The sequence below is a fragment of the Cetorhinus maximus genome, chromosome 4 (assembly GCF_964194155.1).
Source record: "Cetorhinus maximus chromosome 4, sCetMax3.hap1.1, whole genome shotgun sequence".
NCBI lineage: Eukaryota > Metazoa > Chordata > Chondrichthyes > Lamniformes > Cetorhinidae > Cetorhinus > Cetorhinus maximus.
Window position 1 is genome coordinate 178,570,560 of NC_135882.1, and position 20,459 is coordinate 178,591,018.

The 20,459-nt window shown below is 46.4% G+C and overlaps 1 protein-coding gene across 4 annotated transcripts in view; it reads right to left on the minus strand.

Moving 5' to 3' along the window:
• Positions 1–19,071, minus strand: part of tmub1 (transmembrane and ubiquitin-like domain containing 1) — a 31,044-nt gene extending 11,973 nt beyond the window's left edge. Inside the window, exons 1-4 of one of the 4 annotated variants that reach the window (XM_078541202.1) lie at positions 18,953–19,047; positions 3,627–3,739; positions 1,925–2,300; positions 1,494–1,873 (exon numbers count right to left, since the gene is read on the minus strand). In XM_078541202.1, coding sequence (XP_078397328.1) covers positions 1,494–1,873; positions 1,925–2,260 — 716 coding nt within the window. In that variant the 5' untranslated portion in view covers positions 2,261–2,300; positions 3,627–3,739; positions 18,953–19,047. Of the gene's footprint in view, positions 1–1,493; positions 2,301–3,626; positions 3,740–18,952 lie in introns of all 4 variants that reach the window. The other 3 variants (XM_078541201.1, XM_078541199.1, XM_078541200.1) reach the window with 3 other exon arrangements.
• Between the last annotated feature and the right edge of the window lie 1,388 nt (positions 19,072–20,459).

Below are 20,459 nucleotides of genomic sequence, written 5' to 3' on the forward strand. Positions count from 1 at the left end.
CAGGTATTTGTCAGCCCACAGTTCCAACAATTTGTTCATTGTCAATTCCTTGGTGATTGTAATTTTTTTGAGTTCCTCCCTCTCTTCCATTTCCTGATTTACAGCTATTTCTGGGATGTTACTCACATCATCTATAGAGAAGACTGGTCCAAAGTACCTGTTCAATTCTGCTTCCTCTTCTTTATTTTCCATTAATTCCCCAGACTCAATTTCCATAGGACCAACACTCACTTTGTTAACTCTTTTCTTTTTAAAATATTTATAGAAACTCTTACTATGTCTTTATATTTCTCGCTATCTTATACTCATACTTTAATTTTTCCCTCCTTATTAATCTTTTGGTTATTCTTTGCTGTTTTTTTATCTTCTGTCCAATATTCTGACCTGCCACCCATCTTTGCATAATTATATGCTTTTTCTTTAAGTTTGATACTGTTTTTAACTTTTTGGTTAACCACAGATGGTGGATCCTGTTTTTGGAATTTTTCTTTATCGTTGGAATATATCCATTCTGTGTACCCTTAAATGTCTGCAACTGCATCTCGATTGATCTTTCCCTTAACCTCATTTGCCAATTCAATTTATCTAGCTGTGCTTTCATGCCCTCATAATTGACCTTACTTAAGTTTAAAATACTAGTCTTAGAGCCACTCTTCTCTCCCTCAAACTGGATGTACAATTCAATCATATTATGATCCCTACTACCTAGGGGCACCTTCACTATGAGGTCATTAATCCTAAATCATTGCACAATACCAGGTCTAGTGTAGCCTGTTCTCTGATTGGCACCAGAACGTGTTGTTTTAAGAATCTATCCTGAAAACATTCTATGAATTCCTCATCTAGACTACCTTTGCCCATCTGATTTTCCCAATCTATATGCAGATAGAAAATCCCTATAATTATCGCCGTAGCTTTCTGGCTAGCACCCATTATTTCTTCCTTTATACCCTGTCCAACTGTGTGGTCACTGTTAGGGGGCCTGTACACTATTCCCACAAGTGTCTTTTTGCCTTTATTATTTCTCATCTCTACCCAAACCGTTTCTACATCCCAGTTTACTGAACTTCGGTCATCCCTCTCTATTGTGTTAATAACATCATTAATTTACAGAGCCACCCCCTACCTTTTCCTAGCTTCATGTCCTTCCTAAATGTCATGTACCCTTCAATATTCAGGTCCCAGTCTATATCATTCTGCAGCCATGTCTCTGTAATGACTATCAGATCATACTTATTTGTTTCTATTTGCACCTTCAGTTCATCTGTTTTGTTTTGAATGCTACATGCATTCAGATACAAAGCCTTAAGTTTGGTCCTTTTATTATTTTTGTAACCTCTAGCCTTATCTGCTGATCTGCTTATCTGAGAGGAAGCGTGAGAGACAACAAGAGACACACTGGATTAAGAATAGTTATAAATCCTCTGTTTCATGGAACAAATCCATGAAGTGATATGCTGCGGAATCAAAGCGCTGTTGAGTGGGGTTTTTACCTCTTTATATGTCCGATCGTGTCTTCGGGTCTAACCCGAGCTATTCTCTCAGTGTCATTCAAAAACTTTAGTCTCAGCACCATGGAGCTGTCCTCGGCACAGTCACTGTCAGGACGTTGGTCATCTGTGGACAGAGTCTCAAGTTCTTCCCTGCCACTGGCAGAGGTCACTCGCTGACGTAACTCTGAAGTATCAAGTGGTGAGGTGTCCAATTCAGGCACATTATCTGTAACTAACCCCTCAGCTCCTTTCTCTGTGGTTGACAGCTCATGTCTGGCTAGAAACTCTTCCTCCACCTCGTTCCCCTTCTCTCTCTCCTGCTTTTCCACTTCTTCGCTCTGCTTTCCCTCCACCTCGTCACTCTGCGGCTCTCTCTCCACCTCCTCACTCTGCTTTCTCTCCACCTCCTTGCTCTGCTGTTCCCTCTCCACCTCCTCGCTCTGTTCCTCCTTCTCCTCGTCCTGTTCCTCCTCCTCCTCACTCTGTTCCTCCTCCTCCTCACTCTGCTCCATCTGCTCTGCTTTGCATTCCACCTGTCTTGTGTTGGTTATTGTTTCCCCTTGATCTGGTGAGCGGTTGGTGGAAGAGGTGCAGGATGAATTCTGCTGCTCTGAGGTGGGTGCAGAGGTATCTTCAGCGGGTCGCAGCTCCTGGTCACCTCGGTCCACAGTGCGAGTGGAGGCCCAAGCCAAGACCAACACCAACACCATGAAAACCAGGCCGAAGAGTATGGTCACCTCATCACCGACTCCTTCGATTACAGCCATGACACAGATCACCAATTCCCACAATCACTCAACCGTGAAACTGAAAGAATCAAAAAGGAAAATAATGAGCAGCAAGATACTGGAACCGAACTTCAGAAAAAGAGTTGAGCAGAATCAAAATGACCAGGAAACTTGGTGGATTAACACTAATGTCCTCCAGAGAAGCAAACTTACCAGCCCTAGTTATTAGAACCTGTTATTGGGAACAGTGTGACTGAGTATTGGACAAGAAATGATTTGGTCAGAGAAAACCGGCTTGAATTATTAAAGTGGAAGTCATGTCAAGCAAAGCAAGTTGAATAATTTTGAGGAGGTAACATGAAATCCCTTAAACATCTTAATTAGACCGCCCCTTAATCTACTATATTCAAGGGAGTACAAGAATAGTCTGTGCAACCTGTCCACATAATTTAACCCTTTAGCTCATGTCCATCTGGTGAATCTGTAATGTACACTCCAAGGTCAATCTTTCCTCCCTGAGGTGCTGAGCCCAGACTGAACGCAGTTAATCTGGATGGGGTCTGACAAGAGTTCTGTACAACAAAGCATCACTTCCTCCCTTTTGTATTCTAGTGCCAGTGATAAGTGATAAAGGCCATTAACCTTTCAAATCACGTTTTATATCATTCACTAGCCTTTTCTAATTTCTGAACTTGGATCTCTAAATCTCTCTTATCTTAAAGTTTCTAGCTCCTCACAGATTGGAAAATATTCTGCTCTATCTTTCTGAGATGACCTCAAACTTTCCCACATTGAACTCCGTCTAACTCAGTTTTACCCACTCACTGAATCAACCAGTGTCCCTATGCAACTTGCCGCTCGCTCCTACACTATTTACTGCCACCTAACTTAGAACAGATAGAGAGAAACTATTTCCTCTGGTGGGGAGACCAGGAAAAGGAAGAATAAACTGAAAGTTTCAGCTAGGCTGTTGAGGGGTGATGTCAGGAAGCACTTCTTCACACAAAGGGGAGTGGAAATCTGGAAATCTCTCCCCCCAAAATCTGTTGAGGCTGGTGGGGGGCCGGGGGGAGCATTGAAAATTTAAAAACTGAGATTGATGGATTTTTACTGGTCAGGGTTACAGTACCAAGGCAGACGAGTTAAGGTGCAGATCAGCCATAATGTGGTTGAATGATGAACAAGCTCAAGGGAGTGAATGACCTCCTCTTGATCAAGGTCTACATGTGACTCCAGTCCCACACTACAGTCGGCCCATTATGTCCTCTGAATTGACCAAGTAGGACTCTCAGCTGTATGAGCGATCACTGCAAAGGGCACACTACCCTATTGGGGCACCAAGGGAAGGACCAACATCAGCCCCATGCCAAGGACAAAGACAAATAGCTGTAAAATCTTGACTTACTTTATATTTATACCCAGACATTTAGGATAACAAAGTTGTACCATTGCTGTAGGCTCTTGCTAATTGCTGGAGGCTTCATTGATGCTCTGCAGTTGTTGCTATCTCTGAATGCCCTGGAACAGAGACGGGAAGTCAGCCAGGACCCAGCGGTCAACTATGGCACTATTCACATCATGACAGCGAGCGGACAGCTTAAAGTCCAAGCTTAGAATGAATAAATCTCAGGAGCAGATAAGATGCATGAAGGTCCTGAAGAAAATAAGAGAGGAATTTGCAGGAACTCTTGCACAAACCATCCAGAACTCACTGAATACTGGAGAGGAGCCAGGGGACTGCAGAGATGCAGATGTTACTCTCGTTATTAAATTGAGTAGCAAAAGTGGCTGAGGAAATGATAGATCAGTGAGTTTGATGTTCATTGTGAGTAAAGTTATAGAAACTCTATTAAAGAGAAGATCATAGAAACAAAATCAGAAAAGATCACGAATATGATTTTATGAAGGGTGGTGTGGCCAGTCTAATTGGCACTGAGGGTATAGGAGCAAGGCAGTGGATCATTGATAAGCTTTCAAGAAGGTCTTTGATCCAGCTCTTCTGGAAAGGCTGGAATTGAAAATAAAAAGCAGGAATCAGGGGAAGCATTGCACACTGGACACAGGTAAAAGCAAAATGCTGCGGATGCTGGAAATCTGAAACAAAAACAAAAACTGCTGGAAAAACTCAGCAGGTCTGACAGCATCTGCGGAGAGGGATACAGGGTTAACGTTTCGAGTCCGTATGACTCTTCATCAGGACTAAAGAGAAATAGAAATGTGGAGAAATATAAGCTGTTAAGGGGGGTGGGACAGGTGGAGCTGGATAGAGGGCCAGTGATAGGTGGAGGCAAAGGAGAGATTGACGGTGGCGATATTAGCTAAAGGATGTGCTAATGGGGACATTAAGGGTAGAAAGCAGGACGAGCAAGGTACAGATAGCCCTAGTGGGGGTGGGGTAGGGGGAAGGGATCGAAATGGGCTAAAAGGTGGAGATAAAACAATGGATAGAAATAAATTTTTTAAATAATAATAGAAATAGGTGGAAAAAGAAAAAAAAATATATATAAGAATATCTAATAATTATTAGAAAAAAGGGGATCAAAAAGGGATGAGGAGGGAGGAGAGAGTTCATGATCTGAAGTTGTTGAACTCAATATTCAGCCCGGAAGGCTGTAAAGTGCCTAGTCGGAAGATGAGGTGCTGTTCCTCCAGTTTGCATTGAGCTTCACTGGAACATTGCAGCAGGCCAAGGACGGACATGTGGGCATGAGAGCAGGGTGGAGTGTTGAAATGGCAAGCGACAGGGAGGTCTGGGTCATGCTTGCGGACATACCGAAGGTGTTCCGCAAAGCGGTCACCCAGTCTGTGTTTGGTCTCTCCAATGTAGAGGAAACCGCATTGGGAGCAGCGAATGCAGTAGACTAAATTGAGGGAAGTGCAAGTGAAATGCTGCTTCACTTGAAAGGAGTGTTTGGGCCCTTGGACGGTGAGGAGGTAAAGGGGCAGGTGTTGCACCTTCTGCGGTTGCATGGGAAGGTGTCGTGGGAGGGTGTTGAGGGGTAGGGGGGTGATGGAGGAGTGGACCAGGGTGTCCCGGAGGGAATGATCCCTACGGAATGCCATCAGGGGGGTGAAGGGAAGATGTGTTTGGTGGTGGCATCATGCTGGAGTTGGCGGAGGATGATCCTTTGAATGCGGAGGCTGGTGGGGTGATAAGTGAAGACAAGGGGGACCCTATCATGGCTCTGGGAGAGAGAGGAAGGTGTGAGGGCGGATGAGTGGGAGATGGGCCAGACACGGTTGAGGGCCCTGTCAACCACCATGGGTGGAAAACCTCGGTTAAGGAAGAAGGAAGATGTCAAAAGAACTATTTTGGAAAGTGGCATCATCAGAACAGATGCGACGGAGGTGAAGGAACTGAGAGAATGGGATGGAGTCCTTACAGGAAGCGGGGTGTGAGGAGCTGTAGTCGAGGTAGCTGTGGGAGTCGGCAGGCTTGTAATGAAAATTGATGGATAGTCTATCACTAGAAATTGAGACTGAGGGGTCAAGGAAGGGAAGGGAAGTGTCAGAGATGGACCATGTGAAAATGATGGAGGGGTGGAGATTGGAACAAAAATTAATACATTTTTCCAATTCAGCTGTTGCACCTTCTGCTGTTGTTATTAATTATTTATAATTACTGACACTTCCCTTCCCTTCCTTGACCTCTCTGTCTCAATTTCTGGTGATAGACTATCCACCAATATCCATTACAAGCCTACCGACTCCCACAGCTACCTTGACTACAGCTCCTCACACCCCGCTTCCTGTAAGGACTCCATCCCATTCTCTCAGTTCCTTCGCCTCCGTCGCATCTGTTCTGATGATGCCACTTTCAAAAACAGTTCGTCTGACATGTCCTCCTTCTTCCTTAACCGAGGTTTTCCACCCACGGTGGTTGACAGGGTCCTCAACCGTGTCCAGCCCATCTCCCGCGCATCCGCCCTCACACCTTCCTCTCCCTCCCAGAGCCATGATAGGGTCCCCCTTGTCCTCACTTATCACCCCACCAGCCTCCGCATTCAAAGGATCATCCTCCGCCATTTCCAGCATGATGCCACCACCAAACACATCTTCCCTTCACCCCCCGATGGCATTCCGTAGGGATCGTTCCCTCCGGGACACCCTGGTCCACTCCTTCATCACCCCCTACACCTCAACCCACACCCACGGCACCTTCCCATGCAACCGCAGAAGATGCAACAACTGCCCCTTTACTTCCCCTCTCCTCACTGTCCAAGAGCCCAAACACTCCTTTCAAGTGAAGCAGCATTTCACTTGCACATCCCTCAATTTAGACTACTGCATTCACTGCTCCCAATGCGGTTTCCTCTACATTGGAGAGACCAAACGCAGACTGGGTGACCGCTTTGCAGAACACCTTCGGTATGTCTGCAAGCATGACCCAGGCCTCCCTGTCGCTTGCCATTTCAACACTCCACCCTGCTCTCTTGCCCACATGTCCATCCTTGGCTTGCTGCATTGTTCCAGTGAAACTCAATGCAAACTGGAGGAAGAGCAGCTCATCTTCCGACTAGGCACTTTACAGCCTTCCGGACTGAATATTGAGTTCAACAACTTCAGATCATGAGCTCTCTCCTCCCTCCTCACCCGCTTTTTGATCTCCTTTTTTCTAATAATTATTATATATATATTTTTTCCCACCCATTTCTATTATTATTTTAAAAATTTATTTCCATCCATTGTTTTATCTCCACCTTTTAGCCCATTTCGATCCCTTCCCCCTACCCCACCCCCACTAGGGCTATCTGTACCTTGCTCATCCCGCTTTCTACCCTTAATGTCCCCATTAGCACATCCTTTAGATAATATCGCCACCGTCAACATCCCTTTGTCATTTTGTCTATGACATCTTTGGCAATCTCTCCTTTGCCTCCACCTCTCACTGGCCCTCTATCCAGCTCTACCTGTCCCAACCCCCCTTAAACAGCTTATATTTCACCACATTTCTATTTCTCTTTAGTTCCGATGAAGAGTCACACAGACTCGAAACGTTAACTGTATCCCTCTCCGCAGATGCTGTCAGACCTGCTGAGTTTTTCCAGCTATTTTTGTCTGTGTTACACTGGACACAGTTGGTTGACTGATAGGAGCCAGAGGGTGATGATATAGGGATTGTAATCAGTCTGAGTGGGGTCCTACAGGAGGTCTGTTTTGTGACCTTATATTTAATATCTTCATAATTCTAATTGAGGACTTCTACTGTAACTTGAGTTCCTGAAAATCGCAACTTTGAGTGAATCACAGGTTCAATGTTAAAGCCAGAGTTAGGTTCCTTCAAACATTTCCGGCACAAAAAAAACAATGTACAAGTTGAAATACTGTACCATATACATGCAGAAATGTGCATTCCCAGCTGATATAACTTGCAAAATGAAATACATCACTAAATATAAAAAATACAATGTACAAATTAAATTCTTTTTCAAAAATTACAGCTCAGAACACAGTATTTTTAGATTGGCCAGGCTCCATCTAGTGGCATATGTTGGGTGGTGCAGTTAGCTGACCAACTTCTGATCGAGCCCAGGAGTTGGTGTGAATTCAGGAGCGGAGCCAGGAGTTGTTGAGAGCCACTCAAAACACAGACCAAGAGGCTTTGACATTCTTTCTAAAGTGTGGTGCCCAGAAGTGGACGCAATACGGCAGCTCCAAATTTGCATGTGGCACAAAGGTAATGATAGTAGACTGCAAAGCTGAGGGCAGTGGGGGGGGGATAAACTACAGGAGGATTAGACAGATGAAATTTGCTGTTGAAAAATGCAAAATGCTTCAGACGAAAACAAAAACATCCAGGAGGAGCCCATGACTTCAATGAAAAGTGGAAAAACAGGGAGGGGGCGTGGATAATGACAGTAAACTGAATCTATCACAACACTGCCTGGGGAATAAAGAATTTCAGATGTGGGCATTTATTAAAAGTTCAATATTGATCTTCAATAGTAACATTTTGCTGCGACATTGGTGTGAATGAATGCAGAATACTGTAATAGTTCTGGTCACAACAGTAAAGAAAGGAAATCACAGTTATTGATGAAGAGAGTGACTAGGATGATTGATGGAATGGAGAGTTGTGTTAGGAGGAGCGAGTGTCTACATTGGGCATGTTCTCACTGGAATGGAGAATGTGGAGATGTGATAAGATAGTAGTTTTTCTGGATTCTAAGAGACTGGATAATGTCAGCCATGACCAGCTGTCTCACCTTGTCCACAAAAGGAGAACCAGAGCTCGGAGGGGGGAAAATTCAAAACAAACCTGTAGGAATAATATCTCAGTGAGTGAGTGGCCAATCTATGAATTAGGTTTCCTTGAGAGAGGGTGGAAGGAGTTAGTATTCGTTCAAATGCAAATTGGATTTCGTTCAGAAAAAATCTTTTTGGACACAACATGAGAGTGATTGGGGAGCGGAGGTAATGCTGGGTGGAGTGGGCTCAGGAGGAACAGGTAACCTTGGACATATGGTTCTCAAATCTCTCCCCCACTGGGGATTTTCTTCATGTCTGGGTCTGTTGTAGACTCATTGATAAGAGATTGATCACTGTGATTGGTCAATATTTCAATTATTGTGTCATGTGACTATGAGGCTACGAACATATGAAATAGTAGGAGTAGGCCATTCCAGCCCCTCGAGCCTGCTCCGCCATTCAATAAGATCATGGCTGACCTGTTTGTGTTGAGTTCCAACTTCCCATCTACCTCCAATGACCTTTGATTCCCTTGCCCAACAAGAATCTATCTACCCCTGCCTTAAAAATATTCAATGACCCCGCCTCCACCACCTTCTGAGGCAGAGTTCCAAGGTTGCACAAACCACAGAATAAAAATTCTCCTCATCTCTGTCCTAAAAGGGCGAGCCATAATTTTAAAACAGGGACAAACCCAATGAGAGGAGATGCAATTCTAGACCTTGTCTTGGGGAACGAAGAAGGGCAATTGGGTGAAGTGACAGTTGGCGACCATATTGGGGACAGTGATCACAATTCAGTTAGATTTAGCATCACCATGGAAAAGGACAGAGATAAGGCAGGAGTAAAAATCTTGAACTGGGGGAAGGCAAATTTTGCAGAAATGAGAAGGGACTTGGCTGAGGTGGACTGGACAGCACTGCTGGAGGATAAAACAGTGGAAAACCAGTGGGAAGCACTAAAAAGCAAGATCCTAATTGTACAAAGCAGACATGTCCCCTACAAAAATAAGAGTGGTACTGCCAAATCTAGACCCCCCGGTTTTCTAGAGGAATACAGGGGAAGATCAAACAGAAAAAGAAAGCGTACGATAGGCACAAAGAACTAAGCACTGCTGATAGCCTAGACGAATATAGGAAGTGCAGGGATGAAGTAAAAAAGGAAATAAGGAAATCAAAGAGAGGTCAAGAAAAAGATTAGCAAGTAACGTTAAAGATAACCCAAAGATGTTTTACCAATACATTAATGCTAAAAGGTTAGTTAAGGAAAAAGTGGGACCTATCAGAGATGAAGATGGAAACTTGTGTGTAGATGCAGAGGCTGTGGGAAGGGTTTTGAATGAATATTTTGTTTCTGTGTTTACAAAGGAAAGGGAGGATGTAGATATAGTAGTCCAGGAGGAACACTGCGAGATATTGGACGTGATAGTCATAAAGGGAGAGGAAGTACTCGAAGGGTTGAAATCCTTGAAAGTTGATAAGTCCCCAGGGCCAGATGGATTGTTTCCGAGGCTGCTGAAGGAAGTCAGGGACGAGATAGCAGATGCTCTGAGGATGATTTTCCAATCCTCACTAGATACAGGGGAGGTACCGGAGGACTGGAGAAATGCAAACGTAGTTCCATTGTTTAAAAAGGGATCAAAGGAAATGCCAAACAATTATAGGCCAGTTAGTCTTACATCAGTGGTGAGCAAATTAGTAGAATCAATCCTGGGAGATAGGATTAACTGTCATTTGGAAAGGCATGGACTAGTCAGGGATGGTCAGCATGGATTTGTCAAAGGAAGGTCTTGCCTCATAAATTTGATTGAATTCTTTGAGGAAGTGACAAGAAGGGTTGATGAAGGTAGTGCAGTCGATGTTGTGTACATGGATTTTAGCATTTGACAAGGTCCCACATGGCTGATTGGTCAGGAAAGTAAAAGCCCATGGAATTCAGGGTAATGTGGCAAACTGGATAAAAGATTAGCTTTGTAACAGGAAACAAAGGGTAATGGTCGATGGATGCCCTTGCGAATGGAAAGTTGTCTCAAGTGGTGTTCCACAGGGCTCGGTGTTGGGACCCTTGCTGTTTGTGTTATATATTAACGATTTGGACCTGAACTTGGGGGGCACGATTGGGAAATTTGCAGATGACACAAAGATTGGCCGAGTAGTGGATAGTGTAGAGGATAGCCATAATCTCCAAAACGATATAGATGGGTTGGTGGAGTGGGCGGTAAAGTGGCAGATGGATTTTAACATAGAGAAGTGTGAGGTCATACATTTAGGGAGGGAGGTCAAACAGTTACAGGGATTACACAATAAATGGGCATATACTAAGAGGGGTAGATGAAGTGAGAGATCTTGGTGTACAAGTATACAGGTCCCTGAAGGCAGCAGTTCAAGTAGACAAGGTTGTAAAGAAGGCATATGGAATGCTCTCCTTCATTGGCAGAAGTATAGAATATAAAAGTAAGGATATAATGTTGGAATTGTATAAAACACTGGTGAGGCCACAACTGGAGTATTGTGTGCAGTTCTGGTCACCACATTACAGGAAGGACGTAATAACTCTGGAGAGAGTGCAGAGGAGGTTTACAAGAATGTTGCCAGGGTTAGAAAAGTGTAGCTACGAGGAGAGGTTGGATAGGTTGGGGTTATTTTCCTTAGAACAAAGAAGGCTGAGAGGTGACTTGATTGAGGTGTACAAAATTATGAGGGGAATAGATAGAGTGGACAGGATAAAATTGTTTCCCTTGGTGGAGAATTCTAGAACCAGGGGACATAGATTCAAGATAAGTGGCAGAGGTGTAGGGGGGACATGAGGAAGAATTTTTTTATGCAGAGGGTAGTGGGTGTCTGGAACTCGCTGCCCAAGTTGGTGGTAGAGGCAGAAACTCTAAATTCTTGTAAAAAGTACCTGGATCTGCACCTTAAGTGCTGTAAGCTGCAGGGCTATGGGCCGGGTGCAGGAAGGTGGGATTAGAAAGGGCACCTGGGTGTCCTTGGGCTGGCATGGACAAGATGGGCCGAATGGCATCCTTCTGTGCTGTAACTTTTCTATGGTTCCATGGACCCCTAGTTCTGAACTCACCGACAAGAAGAAACATCCTTTCTACGTCCACTTTGTCAATACCATTCAGGATCTTATATACTTAATCAAGTCACCCCTCACTCTTCCAAACTCCAGTGGAAACAAGCCCAGTCTGTCCAACCTTTCCTCATAAAACAACCCACTCATTCCAGGTATCAATCTAGTAAACTTCCTTTGAACCGCCCCCAATGCATTTACATCCTTCCTTAAAGAAAGAGACCAAAACTGCACACAGTATTCGAGATGTGGTCTCACCAATGCCCTGTATAACTGAAGCATAACATCCTTACTTTTATGTTCAATTCCTGTTGTAATAAAGGATAGCATTCCATTAGCCTTATTAATTACTTGCTGTAACTGCGTACTAACTTTGTTGTGACTCGTGCACAAGAACCTTCCAAACCCCCGACCACTACCATCTGGAAGGACAAGGGCAGCATATAGATGGGAACACCACCGCCTGGAATTTCCCCTCCAAGCCATTCACCATCCTGACTTGGAAATATATCGCCGTTCCTTCACTGTCACTGGGTCAAAATCCTGGAACTCCCTCCCTAACAGCACTGTGGGTGTACCTACACCACATGGGCTGCAGCGGTTCAAGAAGGCAGCTCACCACCACCTTCTCAAGGACAATTATGGATGGGCAATAAATGCTGGTCTAGTCAGCGAAGCCCACATCCCGGGAATGAATTTTTAAAAAGCACCTAAATCCATTTGCACCTTGGAATTCTGCAGTCCTTTTCCTTTTAAGTAATACTCTGTTTTTTCATTCTTCCTGCCTTAATGGTAGGTGAATTAGATCCACCTTGGTCTTTTTCATCCAGTCATTGATGTTCACCTATTCTAGATTACTATTCCAAAACCCGCAATCCATCATTAGAACCCACGTCTGCATATAAGACTACAAGATCAGGCTGCACTATGATACCCGCAATGCCAAATAGTTCACCAACCCTCACTCATGAAAAATGATCACTTTCATAACAGTGGAATTTATTCCTCATCTATAGACCCTAACCCCAGGAGTATTTGAGGAGTAAGTAATTTTACTTATTTGAGAGTAATCTGTTGGTTCCGGCATTGGACGAGCAACCCAGAGATCACGGTTTTAATTCTCATGAAACTAAACTGAAGAAATCTGTGGGCTGGCACCAGAAAAAAGACCATGAAATGATTGCATTGCTCTAAGGACTCAGCTACTCATTCTTCAGGGAAAGGAACCTGTTACACCAACCTGTTCTGGGTTAATGTTGTCCAGCTGCACACTACATGGTTCAATCTAATGTCCTCTTAAGTGACTGAGCAAGACACACACTTCTACAAGCAATTGCTTTAAACTTCTATCAACGGGAGGCTACAGACTGCAATCTTCTCAGAGGACATACGTCTGCATTCCTGGGATTACACCAGTGAGGACAGTGGGAATATAGAGAGTGGGATATTAAACTTTGTGGGGAGTGAGCGGGAGAGTGGGATTAGACTGGGTGGGATGTAAAAGGGAATGGGGAGTGAGGAGAGTGGGATTAGACTGGGTGGGATGTAAAAGGGAATGGGGAGTGAGGAGAATGGGATTAGATTGGGTGGGATGTAAAAGGGAATGGGGAGTGAGGAGAGTGGGATTAGACTGGGTGGGATATTAAAGGGAATGGGGAGTGAGGAGAGTGGGATTAGACTGGGTGGGATATTAAAGGGAATGGGGAGTGAGGAGAGTGGGATTAGACTGGGTGGGATATTAAAGGGTGTGGGGAGTGAAGAGAGTGTTTTCAGCTCAGCCATGAATTTATTGACTGGCGGAGCAGGTTAGAGGGGTCCAGTGACCTGCTCCTGACTCTAATTGTATGTTCATATGTCCTCTAAGGCAAGGCAACCAAAACCGTACACAATTCTCCAGGTGTAGTCTCACCAAGGCCCTGTACAATGCAACAAAACTTCCTTGCTCTTATACTGCATACCCCTTGCAATATATGCAAAGATACCGTTTGCCTTCCTAATCGCTTGTGTATCAGCATGACCACCCAAATCTCTTCAAATACAAACTTTAACTAGTCTCTCAAAAAGTTATTCTACTTTTCCATTCTTCCTACCAAAGCAAATAGTTTCATACATCTCCACATGTACTCTGTCTGCCAAGTTACTTCATTGGTTTAAATCTCTTTGCAGCCTCTTTACATTCTCCTCATAGCTTAACTTCTCATCTAGCTTTGTATCATCAGCAAATTTAGATACATTACTGTGTCGCTTGATCTGAGATTGGGAATAGCTGGGGTTCCAGAGGTGGTGCTTGAGGCAATTTACTAGTCAGCCTGTCCTCCCAGAAATGACATCTTTATTCCTAGTCCCTGCTTTCCATGTTCCCCAATCTCAAATTTATGTTGATATATTATCCCTATCCTGTGGCCCTAATGCAATAACCTTTTGTGTGGCATCTTATCAAATGCCTTCTGACAATCTAAGTATATTACATCCACTGGTTACCTACCTTGCTAACCTGCTAGTCGTAACCTCAAAAAACTCTAACACACCGATTCCCAAACCGAAAGATGTTGGGGTCAAAAGAAACAGCAAATGGGGTCACGAGCACTCACTTCTCTGAGACTGCACCCTGTACCAGCACCAAGGCCCAGGAGGAGCCTGGCCTTCCCCTTGCCCTGCTGGTCTCTCTCTCACTGACTCTCAAAGCCTGGCCCCGACCATGCAACATCTCCACTGCTGAACTGCAGCCTGTCTGAGCCCAGCCCTGGAACGACCTGGCTTCCAGCATCAGCCACCTCAAGACAGTCAACCCGTGCTTCCACTACTTCCTGGTTATGGTCCATGAGCTGGAGCAGCTCAGGTGAAGTAATGGACTGCTGAGTACATAAAATAACAACATTTTTACAAGGTACTTTAAAAGCACAGATTTCCATATTTATATAATGTATTATGTACATGTAATGTAGAAGGGTTCAAAATTTATAAGGAAGAAGCATTGAATAGACTGTCGGTACTTAAAGTTGACAAGGCACTGGGACAGGATGAAATGCAAACAAGGACATTGAAGGAAGTGAGAGTACAAATTGCAGGGGCACTGGCCATAATCTTTCAGTCCTCCCTGGACTCAGGGAAGGTGACAGAGGACTGGAGAATTGCAAACATTACACCCTTGTTCAAAACAGGTTGTAAGCCCAGAAATTACAGGCCAGTCAGTTTAACTCCAGTGGTGGGCAAGATTCTAGAGACAATTATTCGGGATAGAATTAGTAGTCACATGGGAAAATATGGGTTGATAAGGAACAGCCAGCATGGATTTCTAAAGGGGAAATTGTATTTAACTAACTTGGAGTTTTTTGAAGAGGTAACAGAAAAGGTGGCTGAGGATAATGCTGTTGATGTGATGTACATGGACTTTCAAAAGGCATTTGACACAGTGCCACACAACAGACTTGTGAGAAAAGCTATTGCTCATGGAATAAAAGGGACAGTAGCAATATGAATACAAAGTTGGCTGAAAAAATAGGAAGCAGAGGGTAATGGTCAATGGATATTTTTCAGGCTGGAGGAAGGTTTGTAGTGGAGTTCCCCAGGGGTCGGTATTGGGACTCTTGCTTTTCCTGATATATATTAATGATCTAGATCTTGGTACGCAGGGGACAATTTCAAAGTTTGCGGATGATATGAAGCTTGGGAGTGTTGTGAACTGTGAGGAGGACGTTGTGGAACTTCAAGAGGACATAGACAAGTTGGTGGAGTGGGTAGATAGGTGGCAGATGAAGTTCAATGCAGAGAAGTGTGAGGTGATGCACTTTTGTAGTAAGAACATGGACAGGCAATATAAAATAAGGGGTGAAATTTTGAAGAGGGTGCCGAAGCAGAAAGACCTGAGTGTATATGTGCATAGATCATTGAAGGTGGCAGGACAGGTGGACTGATCAATTAATAAAGCATAAAGTATCCTGGGCTTTATTAATAGGGGCATAGAGTACAAGAGGAGAGAGGTTATGCTGAATTTATAAGTCACTTGTTAGACCTCAGCTGGAACATTGTGTACAGTTCTGGGCACCACATTATAGGAAGGATGTGAACACATTGGAGAGAGTGCAGAAGAGATTTACAAGAATGGTTCCAGGGATGAGAAACTTTAGCTATGAAGATAGATTGGAGAGGTTGGGACTGTTCTCCTTGGAGAGAAGGCGACTGAGAGGAGATTTGATAGAGATGTTCAAAATCATGAGGGGACTGGACAGAGTAGATAGGGAGAAACTGTTCCCACTCGTAAAAGGATCAAGAACGAGAGGGCACAGATTTAAAGTGATTTGCTAAAACATGATGTGAGAAAAAACTTTTTCACACAAGTGGTTTGGCTCTGGAATGCACTGCCTGGAAGTGTGGTGGAGGCAGGTTCAATCGAAGCATTCAAGAGGGCATTAGATGATTATTTGAATAGAAACAATGTGCAGGGGGACGGGGAAATGGCAGGGCAATGGCCCTTGGTCATAATGCTCATTTGGAGAACCGGTGCAGACATGACGGCCTCCTTCTGTGCTGTTAAAATTCTGTGATTTTGTGATTGTATGTTGACCTGTAATATGCAAATTTTATTATATACTGAATGTTACTATGCAGCTTTTTTGCTGTTTTGTTTTTGTTGGTGTTGGGACCACATTAATTTTCAAGTGTTATAACCAAGTTGTATTGGAAACTAATTTAGGAAGTGCTGCTCTAACAGACCCATCAAACACAGTTTCCCTTTCATAAACAAAAACAGAAAATGCTGGAAAAACTCAGCAGGTCAAACAGCATCTGTAGACCGTCCGTATGACTCTTCTTCGAGCTAATGGGAGGTAAAATGTGATGAAATTTATACTGTTTAAGAGGGGTTGGAGCAGGTGAAGCTGGATAGAAGGCCGGTGATAGGTGGGGGCAAAGGAGAGATTGCCAGAGATATCATAAACAAAAGGACAAAGGGGTGTTAATGACAGTGGTACAGGCTAAAGGAGGCCCTGATGGTGGCGTTAAGGTCAGAAAGCAGAATATAATGATAGCAGGACAAGGGTAAGCACTCTGGAAAGAACAACGTGAACAAGTGACAGATGGCCCTTGTGGGGGTGGGCTGGGGGGAGGGGACGGTGGTGGGGAAAAAAGATTGGTGCAATGGAGAAATGGAATTGAACAAATTGTAATTATCTTGTGAAATGCATTTGGAAAGAAAGTAATGTAAAATAAATTGATTTGAAAACAACTTATGTAAAGATTAGGATAGAATGTACAAATTTAGAAAGGGCATTGATTGATACCTGTGGTGCTGATCCTATTATCCTCAATTGTCTAATCAGACATCACCTGTAGACTACACTGTGCAACGACAAGTATTGCATAGGACAATCATTGGTTATAACTGAGCAACCACAGAAATAATCACCATCAATTACATTTGCTTGCGCCTAATTGTTTTCTCAAAGATTTTTTAGCCTGGTTGGTTCAAAGTGGAGAGTCTGTCTTAAGAATTAAAGAGCTTGCCTTAATATAATGCCTTTCATTCCACAAGACATTTCAAAGCTTTTCAAAGATAACAAAGCCACTTCTGAAGTGAAGTCTCTGTTTTGTCAGCAAATTTGATGACTGCACAGAGTTCAATTCCATTCATGATTCCTCAGATACTGATGCAGTGTGTTCAAATGCAGCAAGACTGGACAATATTCAGAATTGGGCTGACAAGTGGCAAGTAACATTTGTGCCACAGAAGTGCCATGCAATGGTCATCTCCAATAAGAGAGAATCGAACCATCTCCCTTAAACATTCCATGGCATTACTATCACTGAATCCCCCACTATCAACATCCTGGGGGGTTACCATTGACCAGAAACTGAACTAGACTAACTATATAAATACTGTGGCCAGAAGAGCAGGTCAGAGGCTGGGAATCCTGCAGCAAATAACTCAACTCCTACTGCTCAAAGCCTGTCCACCATCTGCAAGGCACAAGTCAGGAATGTGATGGAATACTATCCATTTGCCTGGATGAATGCAGATCCAACAAGACCCAAGAATCCCATTTGATTGGCACCTCATCCACCAACATTCAACATCCATTCCCTCCCCCACCGATGGACAGTGGCAGCAGTGTGTACCATCTACAAGAGGCACTGCAGCAACTCACCATGGCTTCTTCAACAGCATGTTGCAAGCCCGTGACCTCAACCATCCAGAAGGACAAGGGCAGCAGGTGCTTGGGAACACTGCCACCTGTATGTCCCCCTTCAAGCCACTCATTATAAGCTATATCACTGTTCTTTCATTATCGCCGGGTTAAAATCCTAGAACTCCCTCCCTAACAGCACTGTGTATGTACCTACACCACATGGACTGCAGCGGTTCAAGAAGCCAGCTCACCACCACCTTCTCAAGGGGCAACTAGGGATGGAGTAGCCAGTGACCCTAAATCTCAGGAATGAACATTTTCAACATGTAACGGCCAATGTACAGCAAGATCCCAGAAATAGCAATTAAGTAAAGTATGGTCCATCTGTGTGGATGGTGTTGGGTGAGGGAGGATATTGACCGAGACAAGAAGTTGTGCTGGGCAAAGGCCCCCAGCACCAGGAGAAGGGGCTGACAGGGCGGATACCTTCCCACCCGGCAGCTCTCCCAGTGCAACTGCCCAGAGCTGGGTACCCGGTGCTGCCTACCAGAAATGCCCCCTCCCCACCCCAACCCCAACCCCACTCAACCCCCACCCCCCCCCCACCCCACCCCCCACCCCCCCCCCCACCCCCCGAACCCCCCCCCCCGAACCCCCCCCACCCCCCCGACCCACCCCCCCGAACCCCCACCCCCCACCCAACCCCCCCCCACCCCCCCCCCGAACCCCCACCCCCCACCCCCCTCCCACCCCCCCCACCCCCACCCCCCCCCACCCCCACCCCCCCCCGAACCCCCACCCCCCACCCCCCTCCCACCCCCCCCACCCCCACCCCCCCCCACCCCCACCCCCCCCCGAACCCCCACCCCCCACCCCCCTCCCACCCCCCCCACCCCCACCCCCCCCCCCACCCCCACCCCCCCCCCCACCCCCAACCCCCCCCACCCCCCCCCCCACCCCCAACCCCCCCCACCCCCAACCCCCCCCACCCCCCCCCACCCCCCCAACCCCACCCCCCCCACCCACCGGGGCCCGGCTCCCGGGTGTCAGCCTCCCCCCCGGGGCCCGGCTCCCAGCTCCAGGGTGTCAGCCTCCCCCCCGGGGCCCGGCTCCCAGCTCCAGGGTGTCAGCCTCCCCCCCGGGGCCCGGTTCCCAGCTCCAGGGTGTCAGCCTCTCCCCCTCCCCCCTCCCCAGGGCCCGGGGCCCGGCTCCCGGGTGTCAGCCTCCCCCCGGGGCCCGGCTCTCTAACCCCGGGACAGGCCCCGCTGCTGGCGCGGTTTCCACCCGGAAGCAGCCAGGCCCCTGATGATGTGGGATGAGCGGAGAGGCGGCTGGCGGTACTTACAACGACTGCCGCCGGCTCCATGCTGGTCCCGGGCCCGGGGCTTCAGGCTGGGCCTCAACCACAGGCGCAGGCCGGGGGAACAGCTTGGCGTCATCACGCAGCGATAGACGTCACGGCGTAAGGGCCCTGCCTGACCAGCCGGGATCCAGTGACGTCATCCATCGTGTGGGCGTCATCGCGCATGACGTCATCACACCCCTACGGCGTGTCGGAACCGGCCATGCGAGCGCCCAGTCTCGCGCGTGCGCACGGCGTAAAGTCAGATGATGGCGGCGCTTCCACCCTCCACTGAGACTGGGCCCCCCTGTTGTTGGGTCGGCAGGTGGAATGTGGGAAGGAGGCTCGGGACTGCGCCGAGAGCCTGTGGAGCGGGTAACAGGTATGGCGGCTCCTACTTCCCAGCCTCCCCCGCGAGTGGGACAGTCCCCTATTGGTCAGGGTAAGATGTGGTCAGTCAAGAGTCCGGGCAGCAGGGCCTGTTTCAGCGTCAGTGCCGCCGGCTTAGTCCGCGGGCGCGCCGAAACCTGGGCCTCACCGGCCGCCCTGAGCCGGCCCGGCCCCGCCCCCTGCCCCTCCTGGTGACCCCACCTGACCCCCGGTGACCCCACCGGCCCCCCTGACCCCCGGTGACCCCAAAGCCTCAAAAGTTTCGATAAATAGAGAGAAACTGTTCTCAGTGGCTGCAGGTTTGATAATGTGAGGACCCCGACCCTAAAGAACCAGAGGGGGTGACATGGAAACCCTTTTATGTCTGGTTAAGGTTGGGGTATGGATTCAGTAACAGCCCCTTTATTATTCTTTCAGGGGATGTGGGTGTCACTGGCAAGACCAATATTTACTGCCCGGCCCTAATTGCCCTTGAACTGAGCTCCTTCCTGAGCCATTTCAGACTCGACCATGTTGATGTGGATCTGGAGTCACATGTAGGCCAGACCAGGTAAGATTTCCTTCTGCAAAGGACATTAGTGAACAGATGGGTTTTTACAACAATTGATGACAGTTTCATGGTCACTATTACTGAGATTAGCTTTACCATCTCCCTGACCACAGAGGAGTCAGGAGTATGATGGAATGCTCTCCACTTGCTTGGATGAGTGCAGCTCCCTAAACGCTCAAGAAGCTCGATACCATCCAGGACAAATCAGCCCACTTGATTGGCACCACATCCACAAACATTCACTCCCTCCACCACCGATGCACAGTGGCAGCAGTGTGTGTACCATCTACAAGATGCACTGCAGGAACTCATCAAGGCTCCTTCGACAGCACCTTCCAAACCCACGACTGCCAAGATCCCAGGAAAGAATGAAAACAAAATCGCCCCCTGGAGCCTACAAATGCACAAGGGAGGGTACAGAGGTCTATCAGGATGATATTGGAAATGTGTGGGTGTATACATATCAGGAAATAATTGACAGGCTGTGTCTCTTTTCTCTTGAAAAAGAAGGCTGAGGGATGACCTGAGGGGTGTCTTAAAAATTATGGAAGATTTTGATTGAGTGGATCC